This window comes from Bos indicus x Bos taurus, chromosome 13, assembly GCF_003369695.1.
Source record: "Bos indicus x Bos taurus breed Angus x Brahman F1 hybrid chromosome 13, Bos_hybrid_MaternalHap_v2.0, whole genome shotgun sequence".
NCBI classification, from domain to species: domain Eukaryota; kingdom Metazoa; phylum Chordata; class Mammalia; order Artiodactyla; family Bovidae; genus Bos; species Bos indicus x Bos taurus.
The window spans coordinates 20,324,515-20,337,755 of record NC_040088.1 but is presented as its reverse complement, the minus strand read 5'-3'; the positions used below and the strand labels follow the sequence as shown (position 1 = coordinate 20,337,755).

General features: G+C 55.1%; 1 protein-coding gene across 2 annotated transcripts; it reads right to left on the bottom strand.

The window, feature by feature from the left end:
* Positions 1-537: 537 nt before the first annotated feature.
* E2F1 (E2F transcription factor 1) lies at positions 538-10,022 on the bottom strand. Of its 2 annotated transcripts, XM_027558780.1 has the most exons (8): positions 9,642-10,022; positions 4,880-4,970; positions 4,277-4,496; positions 3,830-3,835; positions 3,331-3,483; positions 2,292-2,406; positions 1,971-2,196; positions 538-1,851 (listed from the first exon to the last, which is right to left on the bottom strand). In XM_027558780.1, exons 1-8 carry the CDS (start codon positions 9,900-9,902, stop codon positions 1,604-1,606), a joined length of 1,320 nt encoding a protein of 439 aa, XP_027414581.1. In that variant the 5' UTR covers positions 9,903-10,022; the 3' UTR covers positions 538-1,603. The 2 variants fall into 2 exon arrangements, with proteins under 2 accessions (XP_027414581.1, XP_027414582.1); XM_027558781.1 differs by lacking the exon at positions 3,830-3,835 and having other exon boundaries at positions 9,642-10,019.
* Positions 10,023-13,241: the final 3,219 nt, after the last annotated feature.

Below are 13,241 nucleotides of genomic sequence, written 5' to 3'. Positions count from 1 at the left end.
AGGGCTCCAGCCACCCTGGTTTCTCTCAGGTCCTGGGCCCATATTGCCTTCTCCTGCTTGGTGTATTCTTCTGCTTCCTTCTTAATTTCTACTATCCTACAGCTCTAGGTCAGACACCACCTTTTCCAGGAAGCTCTCCCTGATTTTCTCATTTGAGTTTCCTCCAGCAGATTCTGAGAGGTCCACAAAGGGAGGGAACACATGTCCCCAGAATCTGACACAGAATCAGCTGGTTGTAATTATCTGCTGCCTGTTTACAAATGTCCAGAAACATCTGGAAGGAGCATAGCCAACTGATCAGGGTGGCCTCTCTGTGGCTGGAAAAAAGGGAATTCATTGCTTACTTTACTGGACCAGTTTTTTAATTAGGGTAAAAAAAAAGGTGATGAAACCGATCATTCTTGGGGCTGTGAGGCTCAAATAAAATGAAGCCAGGCAGGGACAGGGAAACGGAAAGTAGGGAACGGTCATCACGCCAGCAACCTTGACCTCTCCCCGCCACAGACCTGCTCCCAGTACACAGTCCCCAAACTGGGCCCAAACACCATCAATATATTTATTAAAACCAAAGCAGAGGGAACAGAGCTATTAGGAAGGCAAATCAAAGTGCAGATTGGAGGGTGGGGCAGAGCAAGAAGTGGGGTGGAGGGGGCACTTCAAATGCCACAGGAAGGGCCCCTGTGGTCTGGGCTGGGGGGGGGAGGCCCTTCACCCCACCCCTCCCGCCCACCCTGTCAGTGAAGGTCCCCCACTCACCTCTCCCATCTCACATCCATCCTGGGGGCAGCTGGGGCCCTGCAGTGACCCCATGGGGAGGGACCACCCCCTCAATCCACCCATGGCTGTCAGTCAGTCAGTCTGTGTCTCCCTCCCTCACTTTCCGAATAAATAAACCACTCAGGCCTCAGCTCCTTCCGAGTGGGGCAAAAAACAGCTCAAGGACCCCTGCCCTCGCTCAGGGGTAAGGGAGTCGCGGCACCAGTCCCACATCCCTCCTACCCTTTGCTGATGCCCCAAGCTTGCCAAAAAGGCCTTGATAAATAAATAACGCTCCATTAAAGCTTCAATCAGAAAAACCTTTAAGACGATAGAAGTGCTCTCGCTGTCCTGCCAACAAGCAGGCCAAGGCCTCGCCACCTGGCCTGGTCAGCAGACAGGATTCTGGGGGCAGGTGGCCACCCTGGGCCTCGTGGGGCCCCTGGAGCAAGAAGACCAAAAGTGCAGTTAGAGCCCCCACCACGCGCACACATGGACTCATGCACACACACGTGGACACACTGGGGCGTGTTTTCAGTGCACGCACAGATGTGTTCACCTTCATTCCCCGGGACATGCACACACACATGCTCACACACCACTCACCCCGTGGACACACACGTCGGGGGTTGGGTGCATGCACAAACACACCACAAACAGAATTCCCTTCCTGGCTTGCTCAGCCTCCTGGCAGGAGCCAGACTCCAGAGCTAGAAGCCACTGGAGGTAGGAGAGAGGGGCATAAATTAAACGTTTCCAATTAGGCTAGGACGGCCAGGGGCGGGGGGCTCCAGGGCTGCAGAGACGGGGTGGGCATCTCAGGAGGCCCTGGTCCCCCTGAGCCCCGTCAGAAATCCAGGGGAGTGAGGTCCCCAAAGTCACAGTCGAAGAGGTCTCTGATGCCCTCACCCTCCTCGAGGCCAAAGTGGTAGTCGAGGGCCTCGTGGGGGGGGGACAGGGTGATGAACTCCTCGGGGAGGAGGCTGGAGAAGTCCTCCTTCACGTGCTCCAGGAGTGAGTCGGCCGCCACGAGCGGGGATAGGCGGTCCTCGTCCACGGGGGCCCGCAGGCCGCCCATCCGGGAAAGCAGAGGTTCTGGGGAGACGGGTGAGCATCACAGGCCGGGGACACCCCCGGCGGGGAGGGGCTGACACACCTGCCCACCCACCCGGGAGAGGGGCCCAGCCTACCCCGCCCACCCAGCCTTCACCAACCTTGCTCCAGGCTGAGCAGGGACTGACTGGGATCTGTGGCAGGGGATGAGCGGGGTGATGATGGTGGTGGTGGCACCGCAGTGGCAAGGTCAGCTGTCCTGTCCTCCTCCCCCGAAGCTGCCCCCTGGGACGGGGTCTTTCCAGGGCTGGTTCCACCCACACTCTCCTCAGGGCACAGGAAAACGTCGATGGGGCCTTGTTTGCTCTTAAGGGAGATCTGAAAGTTCTGGGTGGAGGTAGCAGGCAGGGTAAACTGAGGCTCAGCTGGACTACCAGCCCAGCTCAGTCCACCCTGGTCCAGTCTAGACTCCCAGGTCTCACCTCCGAGGAGTCCACGGCTTGGAGCTGGGTCTCAGGGGGGGCCTTGATCACCATGACCATCTGCTCTGCAGGGTCTGCGATGCTACGAAGGTCCTGGCAGGTCACATAGGCCAGGGTTGGTGGAGTCAAGGACCATATGATCTTTGGCCTTTGGGGGCCACCCACCCAGACACCTCAGAAGGCAGAGCCCATCCCTGCCTAGTCACTCCTGTCCTCTGCATCGCCCACTCCAGGGCCTGGCACATGGTCTCAAGCAGATCTCATGCCCTTGAGCCTGCTTCTACATCTGTACAATGAGATCACTCTACCTATTGAATCTCAAGGTAATGATAGCTGCCTATAATCATTTCATAAAAATTACTTAAATCCAGGCATAGTCCTAAGAATTTATTCAGACCCATGACCTTGATGTCAATTAGTGTGTGTGTGTGTGTGTGTGTGTGTGTGTGTGTGTGTGTGTGTGTGTTAAGTTGCTCAGTCATGTTCGATTCTGTGACCCCATGGACTATAGCCCACCAGGCTCCTCTCTCCATGGAATTCTCCAGGGAAGAATACTGGAATGGGTTGCCATTCTCTTCTCCAGGGGATCCTCCTGATCCAGGGATGGAACCCGGGTCTCCCACACTGCAGGCAGATTCTTTACCGTCTGAGCTGTTATCTCCAAAATGTATAAACATAACTTCTTTCAAAATAAAGTTTCTATTTTTGCAAATAAAAGCAACTCTAACCTTGAAGCTACAACTAGGTACTGAATCCCTGTATTAAATGTTATCCCTGTTAAATAAATCAGTTATTACTGATACTAGCTTTTCTGGTTTTAATCTGTACAGCTTTGAAATAGGATTGTTTTTCCCCTTTTCCAGAGGAAGCTGAGACTCAGAGAGGTTAAATAACTTGTCCAGTGTCACACCGTGAGTGAATGCTGAGCCAGGACCAGTATCCAAAGCCAGAACCCTCTCCTAAATCCAGGGCCCAGGGTAAGGCCCTCCACTCCCACTTGGATGGGGCCCTGATGACCCTCCAGGCAGTTCAAGGATATCGCTGGCTGTCAGCGTCCTCCGAGAGCAGACGCAGCTGGGTGCTGCAGGTGTGGAGCAGGTGATCCAGCTGCTGCTCACTCTCCTGCAGCTGCTGGAGGTCCTGGGTCAATCCTTCAAGCCGCCCGCTGATCCCCACCGTTGCATGGCTGCCTCTGCCGGGAGGCAACAGGAGGGGTCAGCAGCTCCCAGCCCCTCTTCCCTGGAGCTGTGACCCTCAGCAACCAGTCTGCTGCTGCCCCCTGCCCCTCACGGCCTGGCTCCTCAGCCAGGCTTCCAAGGCAGACTGGCTGGGTTCAGAGTTGGGCCTGAATGTCTGTGAACACCCACGTGGCCCTTGTAGGGGGCTGGGTAAGTACACAAGGATAAGACATGCCGTGGAACACTCTGTAGTTGTGCAAAAAGACATGGATGCGTTAGATACAAAAATGGAAGCATTTGTAAGACATATCAAGTGAGAAGAAAATAAATAAATAAATCGATGTAGAATGGAATATTTACCCAAAACTGAAAACGCAGACGTGTCAGAGTGGAGTAAGATGACCGGGGAAAGAGGTGAAAACGGGAAAAAAAAAAAAACAGCTGTGTTAGCCAAGCTCATCAACGGCAACAGAAGCCAGAGCAGTGGTCACCTGGGTGGTATGAGGAAGGGACAGTGTCTGGGAAGAGGCACAGGGGAAGTTTCTGGGGTGCTGGAAATGTTCCTTATCCTTATCCAGATGGTGGTTACCCAGGTGAAGAAATGGAAAGTTGAGCTGCGCTAGATATGTAAGATTTGTGTTCTTTCCTGCATCCATCACCTCACGGAAGCCAGCTCTCCTCTCTAAACCTCGGTTTGCCCAGCTGTTAAGATGGGGACGCAGGCAGCCACAGCAGGTATGGCTCTCAGCTCCTCTGGCCCGGCCCACCCTGGGCCTCCGCCTACCCTCCTGTCCGGCCGGTACCTACAGCCACTGGATGTGGTTCTTGGACTTCTTCGCGATGAGGTGGATGCCCTCCAGGACGTTGGTGATGTCGTAGATGCGCCGTTTCTGCACCTTCAGCACCTCTGCCGCCCAGTTCAAGTCGACCACTCCATCAGCCGAGCGGCTCAGTAATTCCAAGAAGCGTTTGGTGGTCAGGTTCAATGATGTTTCGTAGCGTGACTTCTCCCCTGGGGACTTCACACCTGGAGGCCAGGCAGGACAAGGTCCCTTAGCACCACCCCCAGCCACACTGGGCTCCCTGGCAACGGCAGGGCAGGAGGATGGTAGGGTGGGGGTGGGAGGGGGCAGATGGTTCCTTCCCTTTGGTGAGGCCAAGCAGGGAGGCCCCATGACTGCTGCCTGCCAATCACAGAATTCCTCTTCCGGCTGGGGAACTTCCCACCCGCTAGGGCTTGGGGAAGCCATGCCAGGCGGCCACTCCAGCTGCCCCTTGGGGCCCCCTGAGGCCTGGATCAGACCCAGGCCTGACAGACCAGAGCTTACTCTGCAAGCATGCCTGTCTGTCCACGCCCCCTCAATGTGGGTCTGGCCAGGGGGCCTGCCCGAGCCCAAGCCCTGGGGGTACCTTTTCCTGGGTGGCGGCCTCTGCCCCGAGCTGGCCCGCTGCTCTCAGCCAGGTATTGATGGTCAGTTTCCAGGTTCAGCCTCCGCTTCACCTATGGCAAAAACAATGGGAGGATGCCCAGTAACCAGGAGAGTGGGGCCACAAGAGACCTGGCTGAAGACCAGGTGCTTCTGGGCAGCCCCCTGCCCCAGTCACTCTACCAGGATGCCCAAGAGTATGAGTGAGGGGGAGGTCCCAGGCAGCATGATCCTACCCCGCAGGACAGAACACTCAACTGGAAGGCAGAAGTTCAAGCCCCAGTTCCGCCACTACCTCCCTGGGGGACCTATGGTAGTCTGCAAACTCTTTTGCTTCTCCTCTTTTCCACAGATGGAGCCTAACGTTCCCTTAAGCATGGGCCCGATCTGGTGACTCGCTTCTAATGGACAGAATGTGGTGGAAGTGACGGTATGTCACTTCTGAGACAGGGTCACACAGGCACTAAAGCTTCCTCCTTGCTCTTTATTTGATCCCTCCCTCGTGGTTGGAGCTAGCGGCCATGTCACGTAGGCACTCAGATAGCCCTAAGGAGGCCCAAGTGGCAAGAAACTAAAGCCCTGCCCCCAACAGCAACACGGGCAGGCTTAGAAGCATATCCTCCAACCCTGGTCATGCCTTCTGATGACTGCAGCCAGGCCAACATTTGGCATTAACCTCAGAAGAGGTCCTCAGCCAGAAGCACCCAGCTAAGTCACGGCTGAATTTCCCACCCTCAGAAACCATATAACAAATGTCTGATGTTTTAAGCCATTGGGATACTGATCCCCTGAGTGAGTAACTACCTCTCTCTGGTTTCTGATTTGTCTGTGAATAAGGCAGCAGAATCATGGCCCCATCTTACAGGTAGGACAACTGAAGCCCAGAAAGACTCAAGGTGATACAGGCAGGAAGTGCCAGAGCCAGGATTCCCGCACGAGAATGGAGACTGCCCTGGGGATTTCACAGGCATCTCTCTCATATCCTGACCCAAACCAGCTATACCTGCCCCTCTGCCACCCACAGGGTTTCCTGAGCTAGAACCTGGTTCAGGCCCACCCACTGCCCTCATCGCATCTAGCTGCCAAAATTCCCGTCACCACAGCCACTGGCACCTCCTATCTGGACCACCCGGCTTGTCTTCCCGCTGGTCTCCCTGCCTCCGTCTGTCCCCTCCACCTTAGTCTCCTCATCTGCCACCACTTCTCCCACAGGAAGTTCTGCTGAGCTTCTGAGTTTCTTCACAGCCCTGCACCGCCAAGCCTTAGCCCATGCTCGTCCCTCCCTGGCTGGCCCTCGCCTCCCTCCCTCCGAGTTCACGCCAACGCTTCCCCCTCCAGAGAGGCACCTTACCCATCACCTCAGTCTTTCCAATCAATCGCGCAATAGAAACTGAGCCTCGCAACCGTTTCCCACATGGTCTCTCGCCAGAAATTTCTGCAGGTGTTTGTCTCACCCAGAGGCCAGGGAGCCCCTCAGAGGCAGGCACTGGGTCTGAATAATCTCTGCACGTAAGGTCTGGGCATCAGCATGTTTGCTGAATGAACCGCCCCACATGCTGCCGGACTCAGACACACCCTCTCACGCAGGCACCCATAGATTTTCTCAGGTATCTGCCAATATCAGAGCTAATGCATGCTGAGTGCTTCCTGTGTCCTGAGCACTGCTAGGTAACTGCTTCACCTGCGTGTGATCACCCACAACCTCCAGCCGCCTTGCAGCAGGGGTTCTGATGACTTCCACTTCCTCAGGAGTCTGCACCTCGCAAAGGTCACACAGTGAGAGGTGGAGTCAGGATTCGAACCTTAGTGGGCTGGGCAGAGGCTCATCCGGAAGCCAGGCTCCCACAAGCCAAACCACAATGTACCCGCTCTCCAGCCTCGCCCCAAAGCCCTGAACCCTAGCATGCTCCAGCCAACCGCACCCTTTGCCTCCTTCCTGCTCCCTCAAAAGGGTGCCCAAGCTGAAGGTGGATCCATGCCACACTCAGGCAGACGGATGCCCATCTCTGCTGCTGTTCTTCAGAGATGCGGGCACAGGGACCCAAAAAGCAGGGATGAAAGAAATCCAGATGACTCAAATACCTATCCATGGGAGAGGCCACAAAAACTGGTTCATCCAGCCCTTGGAATACCACACTGCTGTCAAGAAGGATGGGGGCAGGTTGATACAAAACTCTCCCAAAGACATATTGACAAGAAAAACACGGTTATGAAGCAATGCATTTATGTGATCCCTTTTGGGGATTAAAAAGCTCATGAAACCATTTTCTCGGCTTCAGATTGTATTATTATAGAATCCATTTCAGTAGTAACCTTGGTATCAGGGCGAGGACCACGAGGAATTGCTGCCTTGTCTCTAAAGCGGGGATGATGCGCTATTGGCACACAGAAGTAAAGGAAAAACTTCAATTTCTAAAACTTTAGAAAGATGTCATAACCACCTTAAAAAAAGAAAAAAAGCAGACTCTGGAAGAGAAAAAAGGAAAAATGAATGGGGCTGGGGATCTTGTCCCCCTCAACTTTCTCATCTCTTCTTCTATAGTAAATATGTATTATATTCAGTTTGTTTTTAAGAGCCATGACAACGGGGGAGACGTGGACAGAAAGAGCCGGGAGTAATGGGTGAATTGCACAGAGCCTTGAAGGCAGGAGGTACTCAATGAATGCTCACTGTGCAGAAGCTGAGCCTGCAGCTTGTTTCAAGGACTGCCCCCAAACAGATGCTAGTGCAGAGGGAGAGTGGAGGCCACGGCTCAGATAGCCAGCGGCTACTCACAGGCACGTTAGGGGGTGTTGGACAGCAAAAGCTGAGCCCATGTTTCTGAACAGCAGCAAGGTGGTACCAGGCCCTAGCCCTGCTCACGGCAGAAGACACGTACTAGCCCTTAAGTACTGTGATGGCAGAGGCTCTTTACGTGCCTCTGTGCCTAGAACCTCAGAGGCACTCAATAACAACTGCTGAATGAATGGAATGCTCAGACCCAATGAGGCTGCACCTGACACCCCGGGTGTGGAGCAGAGGGCAAACCTCCTGATCCCAGTCCCTGGCTGTCCCTCTAAGCCTGAAGCTCCATTGCCCAAGGGCAGGGCAGCCCTAGGCCTAAGCACCTGTCAATCAGCTAAATAGAGGCTACTGGATCAGGCTCCAAGCTGGTACCTGGAGGGACAGGTTGCTGGGGTATAGGAGACCAATCAGGGGACTGACCCTGTGCAACTTCCCTCCCTCTCACTTATTAGGAGGAAGGGACCCTGGGCTTCCTTCATCTCTAGTAGCATCTCCAGGAAGTAAGGCATGCCAGCAGTTAACCACTCAGGAAATCTGGACTGGTCCCACCACTCATGAGCTGACTCACCAGGGAAGGTTCTAACATCTCTAAGCCTCAGCTTCCCTATCTGTAAAACGGGAAAGTTGTTGACAGGGTTAAACGAGTTAATTGGGTAAAGTGCTTGGCACATGGCCGAACTCACAAAACAGTCTCAAAACAATGGTGCCTCCTATTGTTATTATTAGCATCTCAGTGATTCCGGAAGGACGGACATACTGGGCAGGGGGCCAAAGGGGTCGGGGGAACCTTGTTGGGATGTCTCAGGGACCAGCTGCTACCCAGGCCTCCGTCAGCAGTTGGGCTTCCACCTCCTTGCCCTGGGCCCTGCCTCCCGCCTCAACTTGCTCAGCCAACTGTGCTGAGACCCCATCCTGCCTGCCCATCCATGCCCTAACTCTACCCACAGGCTGCACCAGTCAAACTGGTCTCCACACCCTGTCCTGCAGCCCACAGGACCAAGCTCTAGGCCTCCGCCCCCGCCTTCCCCCCTCCCCCTAATTCAGACACCTCTCTGGGCCCCCTAGTCTCAACTGTCTTTAGCCTCTTGCTGTGCAGGGAGCACTTTATCAAGGGATCTCCCTGGAGCATTTACTCTCTCCTGGCACTGGGGGCCTCCTCTCCAGCTCCCAGAGGCCTAGCCCACCCAGGACTTCCACTGGGGCCCGGGGGTCTGCCTGCCTGATTAATGAGGTTCCATGGCAACCAGGGCCTGGGAGGGTGGAGGGTGGCAGATGGAAGGACAGGCAGAGGGAGGGGATCAGCAGCTGGCCCAGTCACCCCCGCCCCTGCAGAGAAGGCCTCCCAGCCAGGCAGCCTGTCCCCAGAGGCCCAGAGGGCCAGGCCTGCACCTGGCAGTCCCAGAGGCAGGAAGGAGGGTCTCCTCAATGGTTCTTCTATGGTCTGGTCCCAGAACACCCCCCTTTGACCTCCCCAAGCAGCCATGCCCACCACCCAGCCACAAGTTCTGGTCTGAAGCCAGCAGGCCTCAGTTTAAATCCCACTTGCAGCCCTGTGACCAGGGGGCAAGCCACTTCCCCTCTCTGGGCACAGTTCAGATGGGCACAGTGACAACACCGAGCTCACAGCATGGATGTGAGTTTTAGCTGCCTTGAAGTCAGCCAGAGGCCTGGCATGCAGTCAGCGACAGCTGAATACACGTGGACCATTATTATCATTGAGTCTGCTCCGGCGAGGAAGCTGAGGCCCAGAGCACAGAGCAGCAAACAAGGACTGGCCCGAGGTCACCCCGCACCCCAGGGCGGAGCCCTGAGGCCCAACCCAGGCTCGGCACCGCCCAGCCTGGGCGCTTCAGCCCACCCTCCCCCGCCCCCGCTGCCGCCGGGCCAAACATCGTGCCCCGCCCGGGTCTGCGCGGGGGTCCAAGGCATGCACTCGGCCCAGTGTCCCTGGTGTCCGTACCGGCGGGCGGCCGAGCGCGGGGCGCGGCGCGCTGGGTGTGGGCCGGGGCGCCTGCGGCGTGGCGAAGAGCAGCAGGTCAGGGTCCCGGGGGCCGGCGGCGGGTGCGGCGGGGCCGGCGGGGGCCGGCGGGGCGCTGGCGTCCTGCGCGGTGGAGATGATGACGATCTGCGAGGAGTCGAGCAGCCGCAGCGCGCCGGCCCCGAGCAGGGCCTCCAGCGCCGGCGCGCAAGAGCCGCCCGCGGGGGCCCCGGCCACGGCCATGGCGCTCACGGCCCGCGCGGCGCGGGTGGCAGTCGGCGGCGGCGGCGCGGGCCCATGGCGGCAGGTCGAGGCGAGGGCTAGATCCCGCTCCGGATCCCGCTCCGCCCCCGGCCGCCGCTGCCTGCAAAGTCCCGGCCACTTTTACGCGCCAAATCCTTTTTGCCGCGAAAGAGCCACGAGCCGCCGAGCGCTACCACCATTGGCTGCTCGGGCTGTGACGGAGGCGACGGCGACGGTGCCCATTGGCTGCAGCGCACCGTGCCGGCGGCGGAGGGCGGGACGGGGCGGCGGCGCGAGGCAGCACGGCCAATCGGGGGTCGGGGCGCGCGCAAGCTTTGTCGGGGCGGTGCCAGGCGCGTTTGCACTCCCCGCCCTCAGAGGGGACGGCCCCTGTCCGAGGCGTGGTGGCCCCACCTCCTCCCCGACGCACCCCCATCTGCCCGATGCCTCTAAGTGGAGACACTGAGGACAGAATGTGCATTAAGCATATCAACGTCAGCAGACCCCACGTGACTCCGAGAACTCTCACCTGTGGCCCCAACACCCTCGGCCAGATCTCTAGAAACTGCCCCTCCTCTCTTCTGGGTTCTCAGGCCCACCTCCAAGCTCCGGCCCATCTCCCTCAACTTCCTCACCAAAGCCGTTCACTTTCAAATCGTGTGGCCACCCTATTCCTCTCACCCAGAGCCCAAGCAGAAGGGAGCTGTCAGAAAATGGGGAGGAATGTCTGGCCTACTACAGCTCTGGGCTTTTCTACAAGCCCTCCTATAGCTGGAAACTCCAGTACCCTATGCACAATTTCTGCTTGAACTGATCCACTCATTCAACAAACGTTTTGAGAGCCGGCTCTAAGCCCCATTCTTGACTCCTGGCGCTAAGGAACTCACAGTATAGGGAAAAAGGGAAGAGGGAAACAGGTACAAGCATTTACAACATGATGTGGAATTTTCACTATTAATTCCATGTTAGATCTCACAAAGGGAGGAGGTGAGTATGCTGAGCATGAAAATGCATTTAATCCGGAGGCCCTGGGACCTCTCCATCAGCCATTTCTCATTGCTCAGATCAGCTGATTTGAGCAATACTGTCCTCTCCTCTATGCCAGGCTCTGTGCCAGCACTGAGGGCAGAGATGTAAAAGGCTTGATGATTTCTATGAACTTGCCTGCCATCTGGTGGGGACTGACCCATCAGGGGAAAAAAAAAGAAAGCTAAGACGCAATCAAGAATGAGATTCCTAGGCCCCATATAAATATCACTTCTTCCAGGGAGCACTCAGGTATTGAAGTTACTGGCTTCCTCCATTGTCCACCCCAACCTCTGTTCCAGCACTGAGCGGGCACACTGGATCTCTTTATCTGCCTTCCTTATCAGACTGGGAGCTCCAATAGGGCCTCTTCCCAACACTGGCCTGGTCCACAGGAGGTGCTGAGAAGGGCTGTAAAAAGAAACAAGCTCACACTGGAGGCTACCTGGAATGTCCCAGGTTTCAGAATCACCTGGGTGCTTGTTAACTATGGGCCCACCCCATCCCTGCCAATTTAGAATCTAAGCGCCCAGGAGTCATTTTCACAAGCAAACTTCTACCCTCATGCCAGGTGGTTTTCATGTACATTCACACTGGAGAACAAATCAGTGTACTTGTATAACCAAAATGTGTGGGGCAGCCTCAAATAACAGCACCTTGCAGACACTTCATAGCCTCAGTTTCCTCATCTATAAAATGGGCTCACTGCCATTCCCCCACCTCACCTTCCAGGGTTGCCATGTGGATGAAAAGTACAAGGGATCTGAAAGTGTTTCAAAAACCATTAAGATGAGGTGGTTTAGGAACACACCAGGAGTTTCTTAAGCAGTTTGTGAAATTACTCATCGCAAATCCCAGACTATATGAGCACTAGAAGAGATCAGAGAGACTAAATAAGCTTCTTACAGTACAGAAGGGAAAACTGAAGCCCATTCAGGAGTGATACCAGCCAGTGACACAATCTGGCAGGCAATGGATTTCCAGCCCCAGGGTTGGCCTGTCCCCCTCCTCCCTCCTCAGTTCGAGAAGCTCCCACTAGAATGGTAGGTCTCACTCTAAATAGCCAAGCCAGATCCTGACAAGAGGGTGAGAGAAGCCAGCAACATTCCCACTCCAGAGGGAATTCACTTCCTTCACACATTCCCAAAGGGGCTCAACAACAGTAGCATTCATTCTGTGAAGCTCTTTCATCCCCAACAGTCATTCAGCAAACATTTATCAGGTACCTATTATATACCAAGCACTGTACTGGTTGCTGGTGAAGGAAGACAGATACCATTATTATTGCCCCATTTTAGGATGAGGAAACTGAGACCTAAAGGGCATGAGCTTATCTAGCCAATGAAAAAGCTTATTATTCAGACTTAATAAGACCAAAGCCTGGGGATTTTCAACACCCTGCCCTCCCTAAAGTATTCCAGTACACAATCTCCTAGGTCAAAGCAGGTGCCCTCCTTCCCACAAGCTCTCCTGTCCTCCTGTAGCAAAAGGGAGTAAAGAGCAGAATTTCCAGTGTGAACTCAGAGATAAGGGCCTTCTGCATCTATTAATACCCACTTGAAAGCCGCAAAGGCTTTCTAAGATAGAGCCTCTTAGCCCCAAGCCCGAGGTATCCTGATAAGCCTGTTCTCAACAGTTCTCAGGCTTCAAAAAAAAATCCACAATTACTGGGCAGCCATTTCCACTGATGATCTCCTTTCGACCTGATAAATAAGTGAAGCTCATTTATCTACATGGCTCAGGAAGGAGGCTCAGAGAGGGGCACTCGCTGCTCAAGGTCACACAGCAAAATAGAAGTCTTCCTCTGTAAAACCCAGGGCCTGCCCTTCATGTACAACCCCTCTGTAAATACCTCAGGGTCAGCCTCAGGGCTGTTAAGAGTACAATGTGTGGTTTCCAAAAGGTATTATGTGGATAGTGGCTTAATTAACAGGGGCTCACTGTCCATCTCCACCTTTCTCAAGTCCTAACTCAAGAGAAGTCCAAAGGGGTAGAAGCTCCTGGAGCCACGATCCTTTGCCTGAAGATCTCTTTCCTAGAGGCAGGCTGGTGGAGGAGTGATAGCCTGGGTTTCTAAATCAGGTGGATGTAAACGAGAATCCGAGTCTGTGACCTTGGACAAGTCAATTCACTTCCTCTGAGCCTCACTCATTCATCCACTCCCCAGTCTCCATTCAATATTTACTGAGCCCCTGCTATGTATCCGACATTGTGCCAGGTGCTTGGGGGACAGCTGAAAGCAAAACACTCATCTCTGACTCCTGGAGCTCACCCTCCAATGGGAGAGTCAGATTTCTTTGTATCTGCACAATA

Coding starts and splice junctions, on each gene's coding strand:
- E2F1 (XM_027558780.1), bottom strand. CDS start 9,902: ATGGCCGTGGCCGGGGCCCCCGCGGGCGGCTCTTGCGCGCCGGCGCTG. Junction 4,971..9,641: donor CCGCGCTCGGCCGCCCGCCG/GTACGGACACCA, acceptor TTTTTGCCATAG/GTGAAGCGGAGGCTGAACCT. Junction 2,407..3,330: donor GAGGACGCTGACAGCCAGCG/ATATCCTTGAAC, acceptor GACTCCACCAAC/CCTGGCCTATGTGACCTGCC.